The 20,738-nt window shown below is 43.9% G+C and overlaps 1 protein-coding gene across 2 annotated transcripts in view; it reads left to right on the top strand.

The window, feature by feature from the left end:
- LIPH (lipase, member H) overlaps positions 1-20,738 on the top strand; it is a 62,421-nt gene that overhangs the window by 29,863 nt on the left and 11,820 nt on the right. The window contains exons 4-8 of one of the 2 annotated variants that reach the window (XM_011981875.1): positions 1,897-1,998; positions 4,821-4,910; positions 9,924-10,091; positions 11,947-12,042; positions 15,981-16,092. In XM_011981875.1, the coding sequence (XP_011837265.1) occupies positions 1,897-1,998; positions 4,821-4,910; positions 9,924-10,091; positions 11,947-12,042; positions 15,981-16,092 (568 nt within the window). The remainder of the gene's footprint in view (positions 1-1,896; positions 1,999-4,820; positions 4,911-9,923; positions 10,092-11,946; positions 12,043-15,980; positions 16,093-20,738) is intronic. The other variant, XM_011981876.1, reaches the window with a different exon arrangement.

The raw sequence follows: 20,738 nt of genomic DNA, 5'->3' as shown, positions 1-20,738 counted from the left end.
AACTTAGGAAATAAAGGCAAAGATGCTATCTCTTGCATTTTATATGTAACACCAGGGGATAGGAGATATAAAATGACATTCACAGACAAAAACTTCAAGGAAAACTTCCCTCGAAACCTTCTTCACTCCAGGTAGGGATCTGGTAAACCAGACCTTTTTTTCCTTTTTTTTTGGAGATAGGGTCTTGTTGTGTCACCCAGGCTGAAGTGCAGTGCCATGATCTCAGCTCACTGCAACCTTTGCCTCCTGGGTCCAATTGATTCTCCTGCCTCAGCCTCCCGAGTAGCTGGGACTACAGGTGCCCACCTCCATGCCCAGCTAACTTTTTTTTTTTTTTTTTTTAAATAGAGACGGGGTTTCACCATGTTAGCCAGGATGGTCTTGACCTCTTGGCGTCGTGATCCGCCCACCTCGGCCTCCCAAAGTGCTGGGAGTACAGGCGTGAGTCACCGCGCCCGGCTTTTTCTTGTTGTTGTTTAATCTTTATTTTGTGGTTACAACATCATAGGAGCTTCTGTCCTGTTTTTCCAGCTGCTTCATAGTGATGGTGAGGAACACCCAAATAACATTGACCAAGGGCGAGAAACCGGTTTAGGCATTTATAGAGTGGGTCAATTCTGCAGGGATTGACACCCACTTTGTTTCCCTCTTCAATACCTAACCTGATACCTGGCCTGACCAGTGAGTTTCGCCCTTTCCTGCCAAGCTTGCTAAACTCAGGGCAGTGAAACCAAGAGCTCAACAGATAGAAGTGGTTGCATTAAGAGGCTGTGTTCTGATCAAGGCTCTTGATCTTCCTGAATCACAGTTCATTCATCTGGAAAATAATAATAGTTACCCTGCCTCTCTCACAGGTTTGCAATGTGGATCAAATGAGCTAGCATATATGAATAAGAGTGGAAGTTCTTTATTTATTAATAACAAAAAGGAAGGGCTGAGTGAGGTTTCTGGGTCATCTAAAGTAGGATAAAGATGAGTATAGCACCTGCTCTTTTCTTTCTTTTTTTTTTTTTTTGAGACGGAGCCTTGCTCTGTTGCCAGGCTGGAGCGATCTCAGCTCACTGCAAGCTCTGCCTCCGGGTTCCAGCGATTCTCCTGCTTCAGCCTCCCGAGTAGCTAGGACTACAGGCACACACCACCATGCCCAGCTAATTTTTTTGTATTTTTAGTAGAGACAGGATTTCACCATATTGGCCAGGATGGTCTTGATCTCTTTTTTTTTTGAGACGGAGTCTCGCTCTATCGCCCAGGCTGGAGTGCAGTGGCACAATGTCGGCTCACTGCAAACTCCGCCTCCCAGGTTCACGCCATTCTCCTGGCTCAATTTTTTGTATTTTTAGTAGAGACGGGGTTTCACCGTGTTAGCCAGGATGGTCTCGATCTCCTGACCTTGTTATCCGCCTGCCTTGGCCTCCCAAAGTGCTGGGATTACAGGCGTGAGCTACCGCGCCCGGCAGTCTTGATCTCTTGACCTTGTGATCCCCCTGCCTTGACCTCCCAAAGTGCTGGGATTACAGGTGAGAGCCACTGCGCCCAGCCTGCTCTTTTCTTTTTAATGCATCCTTTGGTGCTTTTTTCCTGAGGAACCCCCGTTTGTCCCCACCCCTTGAACCTCATACACGTGTGCATTCCCTACAGTTGAGCTCTGCATGAGACATGCCCCTGATGGAATCTGGATGCCATTCTCAGGGGCACAGCCAGGGTAACCATCTCCACTGCGGGAACAAGCTGCAGAGCCATGGAAAGGAGTCCTGGCCAAGTGGGACGGGAGTGTGAGTGCTCGCCCACCTGAGGGTGCCCTGCAGCCTGGGAGCCACCCTCATCCAGAAGGATCAAAGGCCCGGTCGCAGGTGACTCATGGTGTGGGGCTGCCAAGTGACTCTGTTTTCCTTCCAGGCCTCGACCCTGCGGGCCCTTTATTCAACGGGAAACCTCACCAAGACAGATTAGATCCCAGTGATGCACAGTTTGTTGATGTCATCCATTCCGACATTGATGGTAACGCTCCTTTCCTTGTGGGCCAGTGACTACCCTTAAGCTCCTAAAGAGTCTCTCCCGGGGAGAGATCATCACGTAGGAGCAGATCAGGTTCCTGTAGATCCCTACTTTTTTTTCCGGGCAGGGTTCCAAATCCACAGAAATATTGAGGGAAGCTGGTTTAATGTAGGCACCCAGGACCTTGTACTAGAGCATGGATGATTATCCCATGGTCTCTTCATATTTTTAAAGGAATTATCATGCTCAATGAAGGACAGGCTAATTTTCTCAACATGAAGATAAGTGTTTTCCTATGTGTGACTGGGTTTGCATGCATTATTTCTTGGTGTTGTTTGTTCTTTTTATTTTCTTGAGCTGCAGGTGTTAAATCTCTCCACACAGAGTGACTCTGATGCACCTACAGCTCTCTGGCTCTCTGCAGATCTTCTTGGTCATGGCTGTCTTTATTTTTATTTTATTTTATTTTATTTCTGAGACAGAGTTTCACTCTTGCTGCCCAGGCTGGAGTGCAGTGGCACGATCTTGGTTCACTGCAACCCCCTGCCTCCTGGGTTCAAGCAATTCTCCTGCCTCAGCCTCCCAAGTAGCTGGGATTACAGGCACTCACCACCATTCCCAGCTAATTTTTGTGTTTTTACTAGAGACAGGGTTTCACTCTGTTGGCCGGGCTAGTCTCAAACTCCTGAGGTCAGGTGATCCACCCACCTTGGCCTTCTAAAATGCTGGGATTACAGGCGTGAGCCACTGTGCCTGGCCATCTTTAATTTTTAAATTTTTAAATTTTTCTTCTTTTTGTAGAGATGGGGGTCTTGCATTGTTGTCCAGGCTGACCAGTCGATCCTCCCAGTTCAGCCTCCCAAAGTGCTGGGATTACAGGCGTGAGCCACTGCAGCTGGCCCATTTCTGTCTTTCACGGCGCTGTTTTTGTGTCTGGGATTGGATACATGTCATGTGGGGTTGGGTGATACTCAAGGATGGTTACCTATATCCAGATGTCTGGGAGAAGAGCTGGAGTAGGAACTTGGGGAGGATTGAGGAAACAGCAGAATGATCATTTAATCGGACATTCTCTTCATGATACAACCACCTAAAAAAACCCTTGCCATCTCTCATGGGCATTCTGGTGTGGTATTCAACAGTTATTTGCCTTGAAAGAAATTGTCTCTTTGTGAAACAGTGGCATTCTTACTATGAAATCTGCAAAGTACATTTTAATGCTTGATGGAATAGAATAGAGCAATTATTTTTGGGAAGTGAATTTTGAAGGAGAGGGTATAGTTTTGCCATCAGGCAGATGTAGATTCAGATCCCAGGTTTTGCCCTTTCTAGTGATGTCATGTTAGTTCCTTAAGTCCTCTGAGCTTCCTTTCTTTTTCATTGGTAGAGATGAGGTCTCACTATGTTGCCCAGGCTGGTCTCAAACTCCTGAGCTCAAATGATCCTTCTGCCTTGGCCTCCCAAAGTGCTAGGATTATAGGTGTGAGCCACCATGCCTAGTCCCATATCTTCACCTAAGTTGTTTCATCTGAATTTACCAATGGCCACTTTGCATTGTGAAACACCTAGTACCATGCCCACAGACACATGTGGGTTCCCAATATATAATAACTATTATTATTATTACCACGATGCATTATGTATATACATGTGCATATAGATGTACACCTACATTAAATTATTTAATTTATATTAAATCAAGCACATTACTGATTGGGGGTTTAATAAAGACAATAAACAGTTATTAAATCTATACATACTTTTTAAAATTTTTATTATTATCATTTTTTGAGACAGGGTCTGGCTCTGTCACCCAGGCTGGAGTGCAGTCACGCTTTTGGCTCACTGCAACCTCCTCCTCCTAGCTCGAGAGATCCTCCCACCTCAGCCCCTTGAGTAGCTGGGACTACAGGCACACACCACAATGCCTGGCTAATTTTTGTAGAGACAGGGTTTTGGCATTTTGCCCAGGCTGGTCTCAATTCTCCCACCTCAGCCTCCCAAAGTGCTGGGATTATAGGCGTGAGTCACTGCACCTGAACTATGTATACATTTCTAGGTCCTCATTTTCTAGAAGTAGTTCCAATCTTTTTACCACCCTAGATCTCAAATATTTAAAGATTTTACCTACTAAGTAAAAATTCATTTTTTCCTGTCTCCTATTCATTTGTTATACAAATGCAAATAGAGGCTCGGAAGCACCAGACAATTAAAGGGTTGCAGCCAAATATAAGGAAGAAACAGGGCTGGGCACAGTGGCTCACGCCTGTAATCCTAGCACTTTGGGAGGCTGATGCGGATGGATCACGAGGTCAGGAGTTCAAGACCAGCCTAGCCAACGTGGTGAAACCCCGTCTGTACTAAAAATACAAAAAATTAGCCGTTCATCATGGCACATGCCTGTAATTCCAGCTACTCGGGAGGCTGAGGCAGGAGAATCCCTTGAACCCAGGAGGTGGAGGTTGTGGTGAGCCGAGATTGCGCCACTGCACTCCAGCCTGGGCAACAAAGTAAGACTCCATCTAAAAAAAAAAAAAGAAGAAATGTATCATTTTATCAGCCTTGCAGTGGATGAGTGACTAAACTCCCTTAGGCCGTTAGAAATATTGGAAGTAAATTCCTGGCCATCTTCACAGTTACCTTGTTGGAAATCATTGCCTTCTAACTAACTAGCTGGGTGACTTTGGGCAAACCACTTACATAGGTATAACAATAATTATATAACAACAACAATAATAGAATTCTTGCTTATATCCGGCAGGCAAATGAGCTGTGAGATGGGAAAAATTCAAAGCAGTGTAAAAGCAGAATGTGTTCTCTTTTAGCACTGGGCTACAAGGAGCCATTAGGAAATATAGACTTCTACCCAAATGGAGGATTGGATCAACCTGGCTGCCCCAAAACAATATTTGGAGGTAAGCGCGGATACTTTATATTTTGTAAAATAGTGGTATAAAAAGGCATATTTGGAGGCCGGGCATGGTGGCTTATGCCTGTAATCCTAGCACTTTGGGAGGCCGAGGCGGGTGGATCACCTGAGGCCAGGAGTTTGAGACGAGCCTGGCCAACATAGTGAAACCCCATCTCTACTAAATACAAAAAATTAACCAGGTGTGGTGACGCATGCCTGTAGTCCCAGCTACTCAGGAGGCTGAGGCAGGAGAATCGCTTGAACTTGGGAGGCAGAGGTTGCAGTGAGCCGAGGTCGCGCCACTGCACTCCAGCTTGGGCAACAAGAGTGAAACTCCATCTCAAAAAATAAAAAATAAAAAAATAAAAAGGCATATTTTGGCCAGGTGCAGTGGTGCACACCTGTAATCCCAGCACTTTGCGAGGCCAAGGTGGGAAGATTGCTTGAGCTCAGGAGTTCAAGATTAGCCTGGGCAACGGAGGGGAGACGCCATCTCTACAAAAACTAAAAACAAAATTAGCTGGGTGTTGTGGCACACTCGTGGGCTCAGCTACTCAGAAGGCTGAGGTGGGAGGATTGCTTGAGCCTGGGAAGCAGAGGTTGCAGTGAGCCATGATCATGCCGCTGCCCTGTAGCCTAGGCAACAGAGTGAGACCTGTCTCAAAAAAAAAAAAAAAAAAAAAGAAAAGAAAAAGGCATATGTTTAAAATCTGACATTATTCTACATGTAGTAATTTTTAATAGAAAACAAACTTCCTGAGAAGATACAGGTAGTATAAATATAAATTATAAATTATAACTCAAATATACTGCTTTTAAAACTATAGCCACATGTTTGAAAACTATTATGAATTATTTCTCTCTCCTGAAAAGGTATGTCTTTGACCTAGAAATTCCACACCTGGAAATCGCTCCTAGAGAAATAATGGAAAATGGAGACAAGAATTAGAGTGCAAATATGTTCAACATAACATTATTTATAATAATTACAGCTTTCAAAATCATTTAAATGTCCAGCTTACAAATATTATTAAATGAATTATGGTATGCTCACAGAAAATATAATTCTTAAAAGTCACGTTTTCAGAGATTAATAAAAATTCTTACAATGTGGTAAGTGAAAAAGACAAAACCATATAATACAATGCCAATTTTTTAAAATCTGTATTTGTACAGATGTAAATCTGGATCAAAAGACTGAAAGTAAATGCTCCAAATAGTTATTACGGGCAATCTGTTGATATCAGACTTTTAGGTGTTTTTGCATCACTATTTCCTATCATTTTGTGTTTTTCAAATAATTATATATTACTTTTACAATGAGAAAAATCTCAAAAACATAAATGGGGAGTTAGAGGGCAACATAAAAGTGAGGTGACTGACAGAATATGACGACCTTCTTCTTCGTCGTCATCGTTTTCTTTCTCTCTCTCTCTTTCTTTCTTTCCCTCTCTCTTTCTCCCTCCCTCCCTTCTTTCTTTTTTTCTCTCTCTCCTTGCTTCCTTCTTTCTTCATTCCCTTCCTTCCTTCCTTTCTTCCTTGCTCTCTCTTCCTTCCTTCTTTCCTTCCTTCCTCTCCCTTCCCTTCTCCCTTCCCTTCCCCTTCCCCTTCCTTCCTTTCTCTTCCTTCTTTGTGATCCTCCTGCCTTGGCCTCCCAAAGTCCTGGGATTACAAGTGTGAGCTACACCTGACATCAATAACGTCAGCATACCCCGAGAACGACCCTTACGGCAGACACAGCTGACAGCAACACTTCAGTAATGAGGGTTGCCATGTGGAGGTTGCTGGGTGGGATGAGGGTGCTAAGTGAAGATGCTATATAAGCTGCATGCTTCTTACAAGTGGTTACAGTTCTCCTGTCTGACCTGTTGCCACTGGACTGTCCCTGTATGTAAGTTCCTCCAATAAACTGTAGGTATTTTTCACTGGCTCTAGGTCTCTTCTTTAGCCTTTTGAACCTGGTGCCATCCTTACTGAAGTCAACAGGGGCCCAGCACAGACAACCATGCCTGGCTGCCGATAGTGTTTCTGATTGTTTTATTTCAGCGGTTATAAGTACAATGTATACATTTCTGGTTTTAAAATATTTGAAAACACGCTTAATTTGCTGAGTTAGGAAAAGATCCTAAACCACAAAAATACATCTATCATCACCATTATTTCATAATAAAGGGCATTTTAACACATACACCCACAAAAGAAAGGACATAAAACCAGAACATGCAGAACTTTACATTAATTGCAGTTAGCTTAATGAAATATTCAGTCTCATCTGTGTGGTTCCCACACTCTGCTACAGACTCGTGAACACATTGTCATAAACCAGCACTAGTCCAGAAATGGCATTTTAGAACTACTGAGCAGTTGTATTTTCCAATGACCTTCAACATCTGGCAGGTGTCCCCCATGTCTCTCTTGATTGCCTGCCTGGTTTCTGTGCAGTGCCAGGCCCCGTTGCTTTTGACATGAATAAAAAATGTGGCAGGATCCGAATGACTCTTGCTCTTGAGTTTTCGGCAGTTGTTGGGATTATTGGCACTGAACAGTACCAGACTGAGGAAGCTCGTAAGAACCAGACTTCTAGTTAAACCCTCGAGTAGCCGGGCGCGGTGGCTCACACCTGTAATCTCAGCACTTTGGGAGGCTGAGACAGGTGGATGACAAGGTCAGGAGATCGAGACCATCCTGGCTAACATGGTGAAACCCCGTCTCTACTAAAAATACAAAAAATTAGCTGGGCGTGGTGGTGGGCGCCTGTAGTCCCAGCTACTCAGGAGACTGAGGCAGGAGAATGGAGTGAACCCAGGAGGCGGAGCTTGCAGTGAGCCGAGATCTCGCCAGTGCACTCCAGCCTGGGCGACAGAGCGAGACTCCATCTCAAAAAAAAAAAAATAAAATAAAATAATAAATAAATAAATAAATAAACCCTCGAGCAGAAATAAAGCAGAGGGGTTTCAGCAAACAGCAGAACCCGCTAGAGGTTGCATCCATTCATTCATCCAACAAATACCTATTAATTTGCCATGTGTCTGGCACGGTGTTAGGATCTGGAACTATAGGAGAACAGTTCAGTATAGTATAACAGTTCAGAACAGTATAATAGTTCAACTATCCTGGTGAACTAAATAGGCAAAGTCTGTACACTGAGAAAAGCAGAGTCAAAGTTATTCTATTCAAGATAGAAGCTAGTACTCAGCCGGGTATGGTGGCTCATGCCTGAAATCCCAGCACTTTGGGAGGCTGAGAGACCAGCCTGGGTAACATGGTGAAACCCCGTATCTACTAAAAATGCAAAATTAGCCAGAAGTTGTGGTACAAGCCTATAATCTCAGCTACTCGGGAGGCTGAGGCAGGAGAGTTGTTTGAACCCGGGAGGCGGAGGTTACAGTAAGCCAGGATCATGCCACTGCACTCCAGCCTGGGCAACAAAGCCAGACTCCATCTCAAAGAAAAGCTAGAAGCTAGTACTTGATTAGATCTAGTAGTGGTATGTAACAGTGAAAGATTGGTTTTTAAATGCTGCAATGCTGGAGAGTAAGTGGAATAAGAATGGGAGAATTTTGATAATCACTGAATTACTGGAGCGGGGATGATATGGGCATGAGGGTTCTTTGTATCCTTCTCTCGATTTTTGTGCCTGTTTGAAAATTCTGATAATAAATGTGGCAGGGGAGTGAGAGAACTCCATAACTGAAGCTAGTTGTTTGCGTTTTTCGACCTTTCTCTAAGTAAATATATCATGAAAAGGCAGAATGAAGAGGAACTAGTTAATGATTCGCAATTTCTTTTTTTTTTTTGAGGCAGAGTCTTCCTCTGTCACCCAGGCTGGAGTGCAGTGGCTCGATCTTGGCTCACTGGAACCTCCACCTTCCAGGTTCAAGAGATTCTCCTGCCTCACCCTCCCAAGTAGCTGGGATTACAGGCATGTGCCACCATGCCCGGCTAATTTTTGTATTTTTTGTAGAGACAGGCTTTCACCATGTTGGTCAGGCTGGTCTTGAACTCTTGACCTCATGATCTGCCCATCTCAGCCTCCCAAAGTGCTGGGATTATAGGCATGAGCCACTGCGCCCGGCCAGCAATTTACTTTTATGATAACAATTTTGGTAATTCCTTCTGATTCCCCATGACCTAGGGGAGGTTGGTCTTGGACCCAAACACCCTCACCATGGGTGGATGTCAGCTTGATGAGCAGACACAGCATCTTTGTAGTCTGAAGTAGCCCTGCAATGTTAGACCAGCGGCTTTCAAACTTACATGCTTCAGGACCACGTGGAAAACAGGGGACAGTGTTTGTTAAAATGCTGATGCCTGCACCTCCTCTGAATTAGAAGTATTTAAGGCTGGACCTGAACTCTGTATTTTAACAAGCGTGATTATGATGCAGGCAATCTGTGGATCAAGCATTGGATGGCAGTGAAAGATACCTCAATTGCTACATGAGCGATCAAGGTCTTTCTTTTTTTCTTTCTTTCTTTTTTTTCTGAGATGGAGTCTCACTCTGTTGCCCAGGCTGGAGTGCAGTGGCACAATCTCAGCTCACTGCAACCTCTGCCTCCCGGGTTCAAGCGATTCTCCCTGCCTCAGCCTCCTGAGTAGTTGGGACTATAGGTGCCCGCCACCACGCCCATCTAATTTTTGTATTTTTAGTAGAGACGGGGTTTCTCCATGTTGGCCAGGCTGGTCTCAAACTCCTGACCTCAGGTGATCCACCTGCTTTGGCCGGCTAAAGTGCTGGGATTACAGGCATCAGTCACTGCGCCTGGCCCAAGGTCTTTCACCAAAGCATATTTGCCCTAATTCTTGCCACAACCTTAATTTGATTTCATCTTTTCTCCTCCCACTTGCCAGCATGAATTCTTATCTATGGGATTTTATAAAGATTAAATGAAATAAAATGCACTGAAACGGACGGCACAGGGCCAGATGAGAAATAAGTGTGTGTGTAAAATATGTGATATAGTATTATTAAATGCTTCAACTGCTCTACTCTTTCATCACTTCCTTTACAACCAAGGATTTCAGTATTTTAAATGTGACCACCAGAGGTCTGTATACCTGTACCTGTCTTCCCTGAGAGACAGCTGTGCCATCACTGCATACCCCTGTGACTCCTACCGGGATTATAGGAATGGCAAGTGTGTCAGCTGTGGTGCATCACAGAATGAGTCTTGTCCCCTTCTGGGTAAGTCCAACAAGCAGTTTCCTCTCTGATTCACAAAGAACTAATTTTTGGTATGAATCCCAGAACCACTTTATCATGTAAAAACTGGCCCCACAATTGTATTAAAAACTTGTTTTTCTGCTGGGCACAGTGGGCTCACGCCTGTAATCCCAGCACTTTGGGAGGCCGAGGCGGGAGGATCACTTGAGGTCAAGAGTTCGAGACCAGCCTGGGCAAAATGGTGAAACCCTGTCTCTACAAAAATACAAGAAGTAGCTGGGTGTGGTGATGCGTGCCTGTAATCCCAGCTACTTGGGAGGCTGAGGCAGGAGAATCGCTTGAACTTGGGAGGTGGAGGATTCAGTGAGCCGAGACCGCACCATTGCACTCCAGCCTGGGCAACAGGAGTGAAACTCCATCTCAAAAAACAAAAAACAAAGGGAAAAAGAAAAGAAAAAAGAAAAGAAAAGCAACTGTAGAGTATTCCATCCAGAAGGCAGTACAATCTCCCTGGACCCTCTATTCTAGCGTGGAAAAGAAGGTTCCAGAAGAGTTTCCAAGCTTACCCAGGGTACAGTCACTCTACATAGCCTGCTCCTGTGGGGACAGCAATACCCTCTCTGTGCATACAACCTCTCTGCTGGGAGAGGGTCCACAATAAGCCCAGAGACCCTCCTGCCAAGTGAACTTTTTCACAGATTCATGTCTGTGTAAATATCCTCACTCCACATTCCAGCTCTTGTGTGCACCTACAGCAGGTGGAGTGAGGTAATAGATATTGTGGAGGCTGCTTGGATATTCATTCGCTAGGGATTAGTACAGATATTCTAGGTGGTTAGGACTTTGAAACTGGATGGCCATGAGGATTTTCTATTTTTTTCCAAAAGGAAAAATCCAAGTTAACAGCAGGGCATGGTATAGACAAGGGATTCTCAACCTTGATTGTGCTTTCGAATCACCTAAGGAGTTTTAACACAATACTGATGCCTGGGTCCCACCCTGGATCAATTAAGGCAGAATGTGAAGGCCATTCTCTAGGGCTAGGGACAGAGGAGAGAAAGAGGCCCCTCTGGACAGCACACAAAGGAGGACACTCACCTGCTTAGTGACACAGTCATATGGCAAGCCCAGGTCTATGCAATGTAGGGGCCCCATTGTCGTTCTTCAAGAAAGCACACTGCTTAGGGCCGGCCGCGGTGGCTCAAGCCTGTAATCCCAGCACTTTGGGAGGCTGAGATGGGCGGATCACGAGGTCAGGAGATTGAGACCATCCTGGCTAACATGGTGAAACCCTGTCTCTACTAAAAACAATACAAAAAACTAGCCAGGTGAGGTGGTGGGCGCCTGTAGTCCCAGCTACTCGGGAGGCTGGAGAATGGCGTAAACCTGGGAGGTGGAGCTTGCAGTGAGCTGAGATCCAGCCACTGCACTCCAGTCTGGGTGACAGAGTGAGACTCCGTCTCAAGAAAAGAAAAAAAAAAAAAAGAAAAAAAAAAAAGAAAGCACATTGCTTTGCAAGAGTGATGCTATTTTACGTATGAACTTGAATCTGTTTTAATCTAGAAAATGAATATATTACTGAAAAACGTCAGTGTTATTTTTAGTCCACACCAGTGTGTGCCACACCCCGCACCCCCCCACCTTGCTACTGATAACCAGTAAAGGGGGAAAACCACTGGAGGGCCCTTCAGCTCTTAGGAACAGGGTTGGCCAGCAAGATGGGTCACCCTGCAGGCCCTCACCATGGGGAATGGAGGTGGAGGGAGTTTCTCTCAGAAGTGGTGGATACAGTCAAACTCAATGTTCTTGCTACCTTAGTTGCTTTTACGTTTATATAATACATGCTAATCTTACAATTTTTAAACTTGTTTTATAGGCTATCGTGCTGATAATTGGAAAGACTATTTAAGGGAGAAAGATCCTCCAATGACGAAGGCATTCTTTGACACAGCTGAGGAGAACCCATTCTGCAGTGAGTGGTGAATGTGGTTGTTGACTTTTGCCTCTTATTTTGAGGATGGCTGAGTCTCAGCTTCCTGGCTACTTCTTGGCAAATACGGGCCATGATGAAGCATCAACTTTGGAGCTGGAAGGGCCGAGGTTGACTCCTGAGTCTACCACATAATAGCTGTGGGACCTTTGTTATCAGGAGGACCTGCTCCCGATGGTTACATGGGTTCTTTTCTATTTCCTAAGTGTCTCGGCTGGTTTGAGAAATAACGGGAAAGAGCACAAGAGAGAGAAATTTAAAGCTGGGTGTCCTGAGGAGACATCACATGTCGGCAGGATCCGTGATGTTCCCCAAGTTGTAAAACCAGCAAGTTTTTATTAGCAATTTTCAAAAGGGGAGGGAGTGCATGAATAGGGTGTGGGTCACAGAGATCACATACTTCACCAGGTAATAAAATATCACAAAGCAAGTGGAGGCAGGGCGAGATCACAGGACCACCGGATGGGGTGAAATTAGAATTGCTAATGACGTTTCAGGCACACATTGTCATTGATAACATCTTATTTAGAAGACAGGGTTTGAGAGCAGACAACCTGTCTGACCAAAATTTATTAGGTGGGAATTTCCTCGTCCTAATAAGCCTGGGAGCGCTACAGGAGGCCGGGGCTTATTTCATCCCTTCGGCTTCGACCATAAAAGGCTGCACGCTTCTAAGGGGCCATTTATAGGCCTACCCTCAGGGCGCATTCTCTTTCTCAGGGATGTTCCTTGCTGAGAAAAAGAATTCAGCGTATTTCTCCTATTTGCTTTTGAAAGAGGAGAAATATGGCTCTGTTCCGTCTGGCTCACCGGCAGCCAGAAGTCTTATCTCTGGTGTTCCCTGAACATTGCTGTTTTTTTTTTTTTTTTTTCCTGAGACGGAGTCTCGCTCTGTCTCCCGGGCTGGAGTGCAGTGGCGCAATCTCGGCTCACTGCAAGCTCCGCCTCCCGGGTTCACGCCATTCTCCTGCCTCAGCCTCCGGAGTAGCTGGGACTACAGGCGCCCGCCACCGCGCCCGGCTAATTTTTGTATTTTTAGTAGAGACGGGGTTTCACCGTGTTGACCAGGATGGTCTCGATCTCCTGACCTCGTGATCCTCCCACCTCGGCCTCCCAAAGTGCTGGGATTACAGGCGTGAGCCACAGCGCCCGGCCGAACATTGCTGTTATCCTGTTCTTTTTTCAAGATGCCCAGGTTTCATATTGTTCAAATACACATGTTTTACAAACAATTTGTGCAGTTGACACAATCATCAGAGGGTCCTGAGGCGACATTCATCCTCCCCAGCTTATGAAGAAGATGACAGAATTAAGAGATTAAAGTAAAGACAGGTGTAGGAAATCACAAGGATATTGATTGGGGAAGTGATAAGTGTCCATGAAGTCTTCACAATTTATGTTCAGAGATTGCAGTAAAGACAGGCATAAGAAATTATAAAAGTATTAATTTGGGGAACTAATAAACGTCCATGAAATCTTCACAATTTACGTTCTTCTGCCATGGCTTCAGCCGGTCCCTCTGTTTGGGGTCCCTGACTTCCTGCAACACTTGGTCAAGTCATTTGACTTCTCTGAGTCTCAGTGTCCTGACTGGTCAAATGGGGGTAATAATGCCTGTCTTCTGGGATATTAGATTTAATCTGATGCAATTTAAAAATATTAATTTAATAAAATCTCAACAAATCAGAGTTGTTAGTTTCACTGGATGACCATTCTAATCACTAAGATCTTCCAGAAAATTGTTTGATTCCCCAAGAGACATAAAATTGAGACTAGGAAAAATCAGGTGTCAGCCATATCTACAGGTCAGTTCCAGCTCTAAAGCAAACACGATGACCTAAAGGCCTCGAGAGGTTAGTATTCCAGATGGGAATTAAAGGGGGCAGCTGATGATTAGACGCCTTGGGAAGCAACTAGAATTTCCCTGGGCAGATGTGTTTTTCCTACAGTGTTGTACCCATTTTCACTTTCCTTGGGAACAACTATTTTTTTTATTTATTTTTTGAGACAGGGTCTCACTCTGTTGCCCAAGCTGAAGAGCAGTGGCGCAATCTCAACTCACTGCAACCTCTGCCTCCTGGGTTCATGCGATCCTCCTGCCTCAGCATCCCGAGTACCCGAGACTACAGGTGCACACCACCATGCCTGGCTAATTTTTGTATTTTTAGTAGAGATGGGGTTTTGCCATGTTGGCCAGGCTGGTTCTCAAACTCCTGACCTCAGGTAATCTGCCCTCCTTGGTCTCTCAAAGTGCTGGGATTACAGGCATCAGCCACCGCACCTAGCCGATTTTAATTTTTTATTTTTTTGAGACAGGGTCTTGTTCTGTCACCCAGGATGGAGTGCGGTGGCACAATAATAGGGCACTGCAGCCTCAACCTCCTGGACTCAAGCAATCCTCCTGCCTCAGCCTCCCAAGTAGCTGGGACTTCAGGCATGTGCCACCATGCTCAGCTAACTTTTTTTTTGTTTGTTTCTTTTAGAGACAGAGTCTTACTATGTTGCGTAGGCTTGTCTTGAACTCTTGGGCTCAAGCAATCCTCCTGCCTTAGTGCTCGGATTACAGGTGTGAGCCTCCATGCCAGGTGTGAGCAACTCTTTTAAAAGAGCCTGCAGGCTGAGCATGGTGGCTCGCGCCTGTAATCCCAGCACTTTGGAAGGCCAAGGCAGGCGGATCACTTGAGGCCAGGAGTTCGAGACCAGCCTTGCCAACATGGTGAAAACCCATCTCTATTAAAAACACAGAAAAAAAAAAATCCAAAAACAAAATACAAAAATTAGCCGGGCATGGTGGTGCTCACTTGTAATCCCAGATACTCAGAAGGCTGAGGCCAGAGAATTGCTTGAACCCAGGAGGCAGAGGTTGCAGTGAACCGAGATTACACCACTGCACTCCAGCAACATAGAGAGACTCTTTAAAAAAAATTTACAAAAAAGCCTGCGGATCACTGGGTTTCCCTCTTTCTTTGGAGCCATGTGTGGCAGTCCAGGATTTGGCACCTACCTGGTCTGTATGGGGCAAGCCCCTGAGCAACTTGGGCCATAAAATGGCAAATCCAGGACTGACCTTATTCCTTCGTGGGACTGTCATCTCCCTGATTAGTTCCTGTTGTAGTGTGTTTTAATTTTATCTTAAAAAAAAAAAACAAAACCCATAAGACATTATTCAGGTAATATTTGTATAGATGTACCCACATATTTACCACTTTTTTTTTTCTCTGAGTCTGCTGGTTAGGGAATGCCACTTTATTTTTATTGTCATCCTTTCTTGCATTTTGTAAATACAGGCAAGTGTGCTGAGTAAAAATGGGGGCAGTCCAGAGTATGGCAGGAACTTCAAGAAAGGAGACCTGACTTAGTCTGGGGTCAGGGAAAGCCTCCTGGAAGAATGACATTAAACTGAAACTTGAAAGGTGGGCTCACAGAGCTGGCAAAGTAAGAGTGCCCAGGTGAGTGAAGGCCCAGGAGCCTTCACAGTCCTGGGAGTGCAAGTGGTTGGGCATGATTGGGAAAAGGATGAGGAAGGCTGGATAGGCTGGCAGACATGGCCCAAATTGTGGAAAGCTGTCTCAGCCATGAAGGGTCTCCAAATGGCCCCTTAGTTGGTTGAGTCTAAAATGGGCAGGAATTGATGTGAACCACACTCAGTCACAGGCCTTGAGACTTCACAATACCTGGAAACAATGGTTCAACGATGATGCCTGACCATGGTTACTGGAAACCAGTGAACTCTGCTAGCACTCATTCCATCTTTACCAAAGAGAAGAGAAGGGAATATTAGAAACTTCTGCCCTGTATTTTTGCAGAGAAACTAGAGAGAAAGAGAAGAAGAGACTCAGTGATTAGGGAGGTTCAGTTTTTAGGAACCAACCCTTCAGGGTAGTATCTCTCGCTTACTGTATTCTCTCTCTGTTTTGCAGTGTATCATTATTTTGTGGACATTATAACATGGAACAAGAATATCAGAAGAGGGGACATTACCATCAAATTGAGAGACAAAGCTGGAAACACAACAGAATCCAAAATCAATCAGTAAGTTGAGATACAATTGTCTGCAGTGCGCTATTTCCCTTTTTGCTCAGAGAACCTGAATCACAAATCCACCTACTTTGTTATTTATAGATCTATGCTTTTCCTTGTTCTATAAAAGATATAAGGGGACCTATTGCTTAGTTGCTTCCCTGGCTCTTGATCTCCCAGGCTCTTTACAAATGGGATTGGTGCAAGGGTTTTCTTTCCTTCCCTCCTTCTCTTCTTCCTTTCTTTCCTTCCTCCCTTTTTCCTTCCTGTCCCCCCTCTTTACCTCCCTTTCTCCCTTCGTTCCTCTCCTCCTTACTTCCTTTGATTAAACATGTAATACTAAAGTTATCCTTGTTTGCTATGAAGGATTTAAACAATAAAGGAATATGCTGATTTAATTATCCCACATTGTATACATAGATCAAAACATCACCTTTTATCCACTAAATCTATATAATTAAGATTTCTCATTATCAATAAAAAATAATTAAAAAAAAGGAATTTGCAATATAAAAGTACAAGTCCTTGCCGAATCTCACCAACAATCCCAGCCCCAAAGGCAAAAGACATCTCTACCCACACACATTTCTATTCTTTCATGAGCTCATAATACATATGTAAACATATATAATACATATACAACATATATATGTGTGTTTGTATATATATGTTTCTGAAACTCAGGAAATATTATTTGCTGCTGGGCATGGTGGCTCAGGTCTGTAATTCCAGCACTTTAGGAGGCCAAGGCAGGCAGATTACCTGAGGTCGGGAGTTCAAGACTAGCCTGGCCAACATGGTAAAACCCCATCTCTACTAAAAATACAACAATTAGCATGTGTGGTGGCGGGCGCCTGTAGTCCCAACTACTTGGGAGGCTGAGCCACGAGAATGGCTTCAACCCAGCGGGGCAGAGGTTGCAGTGAGCCAAGATCACGCTACTGCACTCCAGCCTGGGCAACAGAGCAAGACTCCATCTAAAAAGAAAAAGAAAAAGAGAAAGAAAAGAAAAGAAAAGAAAATGTAATTTGCAATAAAAATTGGAAACATTCTAAAAATCTAACAATGGGAAAATGGTTAATGTAAATATTCCCACTATACATTGAAGTCATTTATAAAACACAGACAAGGAAATGCTTATAATGTGCTAAGTGAAAAATGTAGAATATCAAATTATATAAAGCATAAAATTAGCTTAACAATGTAAAAATCAATGAAAAAGAAACATGCCAAAATGTTACATTGCCCTTTGGGTGGTGGGAATTTGAGTGGTTTTTTTTTTTTTCAACTTCTCTTTTCTTTTTAACTTTCTGATGGATATATACATATATATGTTTAAAATTAATTAATACTTTAGAAAATCTTTATTATCAGGAAAAGGGGGGAGGAGGCTTTAAGCAAAGGAACTTGAAGCTCATTTTATTCAGGAAATGTTTTCTGGGACCTACTGTTTACCAAGCACTTGGGCTGTCTCTTGGCCACATCCATAGAAGACTGGGTAGAATGTCATCTGAAAGTGGCAGTCACCCTACGGGTTCATTGTGTAGATAAATAGAGAAAGTGGGTGTGGGGTGGGTGGTTTGTAGGTGGCTTTTTAAAATGCATTTTTGGATCATAATAATAACAACCTTTGTTTGTTGAACTAAGCATGTTATACAAATTGGCGAATGCAATTGTACCAAAACCCTATGAAGTACCATTACCATTCCCATTTCATCTATGAAGAAACTGAGGCTCAGAGAGACCAAGTAATTTGGCCAGTATCACACAGCTGATCAATGTGAATCAAGTGAAATCAGAAGCAGGTCTATCCAACCCCAGCACCTATAGTTTTAATCACTACATTAGATTCCTCCCATTAAGCTGTATTGCTCCCCATACCCCCACCATACTTGAAGTTTGGGAGTGCAGCGGTGTTTTTTTTGTTTGTTTGTTTTTTGTTTTTTTGAGACAGAGTCTAACTGTCCCCCAGGCTGGAGTGCAGTGGCGCGATCTCAGCTCACTGCAAGCTCCACCTCCTGGGTTCATGCCATTCTCCTGCCTCAGCCTCCCTAGTAGCTGGGACTACAGGCACCCGCCACCACACCCGGCTAATTTTTTGTATTTTCAGTAGAGACGGGGTTTCATTGTGTTAGCCAGGATGGTCTCGATCTCCTGACCTTGTGATCCACCCGCCTTGGCCTCCCAAAGTGCTGGGATTACAGGCATGAGCCACCCTGCTGGGCTGGTTATTTATTTATTTTTTTAGGGTTCCCTGCTGATTTGTTTCATAGCTAATGTCCCCACATCCACGGTGGGGCAGCATTTTCAGGGAGATCACCGCTATGGGGCGCATCTTGAGGAATCTTCAGTGAGGAAGCAAGAGCAGAGATCTTACCTAGAATTTAGAATTTTCTATTCTGGAGATTCTAAGAACTAGCAGGGAAGATTGTGCAATTATATAATGAAATTTTCCCACTTAGCAAAACTTAAGTATTCTGTCAATAATTTGTTACATATTTGCTTTACATATGTCCTAGAATTTTTTTTTTTTTCTTGAAACAGGGTTTCACTCTGTCACACAGGCCGGAGTGCGGTGGCGAGATCATGGCTTACCGTAGCTCAACCGCCTGGGCTCAAGCGATTCTCTGGGCTCAGCCTTCAGAGTAGCTGGAACTAAGTGCACCACCATGCCTAGCTACTTTTTAATTTTTTTGTAGAGATGAGGTATCACTATTGCCCAGGCTAGGCTTGAACTCCTGAGCTCAAGCGATCCTCCCGCCTTGGCCTCCCAAAGTGCAGGGATTACAGGCATGAGCCCCCACACCCAGCCCAATTTTTAATTTTATACAGTGAATGTCTCCTAAGTAGGAATTCCTAAATTTGGAGTTTTGTATCTTGATTAAGATAAATACCTTAACATCTTTAATGCACATTCTTATTTTAGTCCTGTTTGTGAAAACATCACTATCAATCAGAGAATATGTACAAAAAGAAAATAATCGTTGTATTACATGGTGAGATTATGGGTACTCTTCTCTTTTTTTCAAGATGAACTTTATCATTTTTTAAAGTATTTTTACAATTTAAGAAAAAGAAAATGATATTAGAGCATGTACCCTGAGTTGATCCAGTCTTACCAGACTATGGGAATAGATGAAGTCACAGTCAAGGTTATTATTGGTCTGGAGACTCTCCCTGGATTCATGTATTTGTATTTGCTTTTTAAAAAAATCATTTTGAAAGACCAAGCCCAGTGACTTATTCCTGTAATCCCAGCACTTTGGGAGGCTGAGGCAGGGGGATAGCTTGAGCCCAGGAGTTTGAAACCAGCCTGGACAACATAGCAAGACTCTGTCTGTACAGAAAACAAACGAACAAACAAACAAACAGTGGGCTTGGTGGTATGTGCCTGTAGTCCCAGCTACTCAAGAGGCTCAGCCAAGGGGATCACTTGAATCCAGGAGTTTGAAACTACAGTGAGCTATGATTACACCACTGCACTCCAGCCTGAGTGACAGAGTGAGATCTTGTCTCAAAAAATAAAATTAAAAATTGAGAAGTAATTCACATAGAATTCACCCTCTTTTTTTATTATTTTATTTTATTTTATTTTTGAGACAGAGTCTCGCTTTGTTGCCCAGACTGGAGAACAGTGGCGGGATCTCTGCTCACTGCAATCTCCACCTTGCAGGTTCAAGTGATTCTCCTGCCTCAGCCTCCCAAGTAGCTAGGATTACAGGCACCTGCCACCATGCCCAGATAATTTTTGTATTTTTAGTAGAGACGGAGTTTCACCATGTTGGCCAGGCTGGTCTGTAACTCCTGACCTCAGGTGATCCGCCTGCCTCAGCCTCCCAAAGTGCTGGAATTACAGGCGTGAGCCACTTTGCCGGCCACATTCACATTTTAAAACATACAATTTGGCTGGGTGAAGTGGCTCATGCTGGTATCCCAGCAGTTTGGGAGGCTAAGGCATGGGGAATCACTTGAACTCAGGAGTTTGAGACTAGCCTGAGCAACATGGCAAAACCCATCTCTACAAAAAATACAAAAATTAGCTGGGTGTAATGACTTGTGCCTGTAGTCCCAGCTACTCAAAAGGCTGGGAGGTGGGAGGATAGCTTGAGGAGACAGAGGTTGCAGTGAGCCAAGATTGTGCCATTGCACTCCAGCCTGGTCAACAGAGACAGACCCTGTCTCAAAAAAAAAAATAAAATAAAATAAAAAAAATAAAAAAATAAAAAAATTTTAAAATAAAGTATACAATTTAGTAAATTTTAATATAGTCACAAAATGTACAACAATCACCATCATTTAATTCCAAACCATTTTCATCATCTCAAAAAGAAACCCTATATCCTTTAGTAGTAATTCTACATGTCTACTCCCTACCTGCTGGCAACCACTAAACTTTCTCTGAATTTGCCTATTCTGGACATGTCCTATAAAGATAATCATACGATATGTGGCCTTTTGTGCCTGGCTTTGTTTGGCTAGTTTAATGTTTTCTTTTTTTTTTTTTTGAGACGGAGTTTTGCTCTTATTGCCTAAGCTGGAGTAAAATGGCACGATCTCGGCTCACCGAAACCTCCGTCCCCCTGGGTTCAAGCGATTCTCTTGCCTCAGCCTCACGAGTAGCTGGGATTACAGGCATGCTCCACCACGCCCGGATATAT

The sequence above is a fragment of the Mandrillus leucophaeus genome, unplaced genomic scaffold (genome assembly GCF_000951045.1).
Source record: "Mandrillus leucophaeus isolate KB7577 unplaced genomic scaffold, Mleu.le_1.0 Scaffold231, whole genome shotgun sequence".
NCBI lineage: Eukaryota > Metazoa > Chordata > Mammalia > Primates > Cercopithecidae > Mandrillus > Mandrillus leucophaeus.
This window is presented reverse-complemented; position numbering and strand designations above follow the sequence as displayed.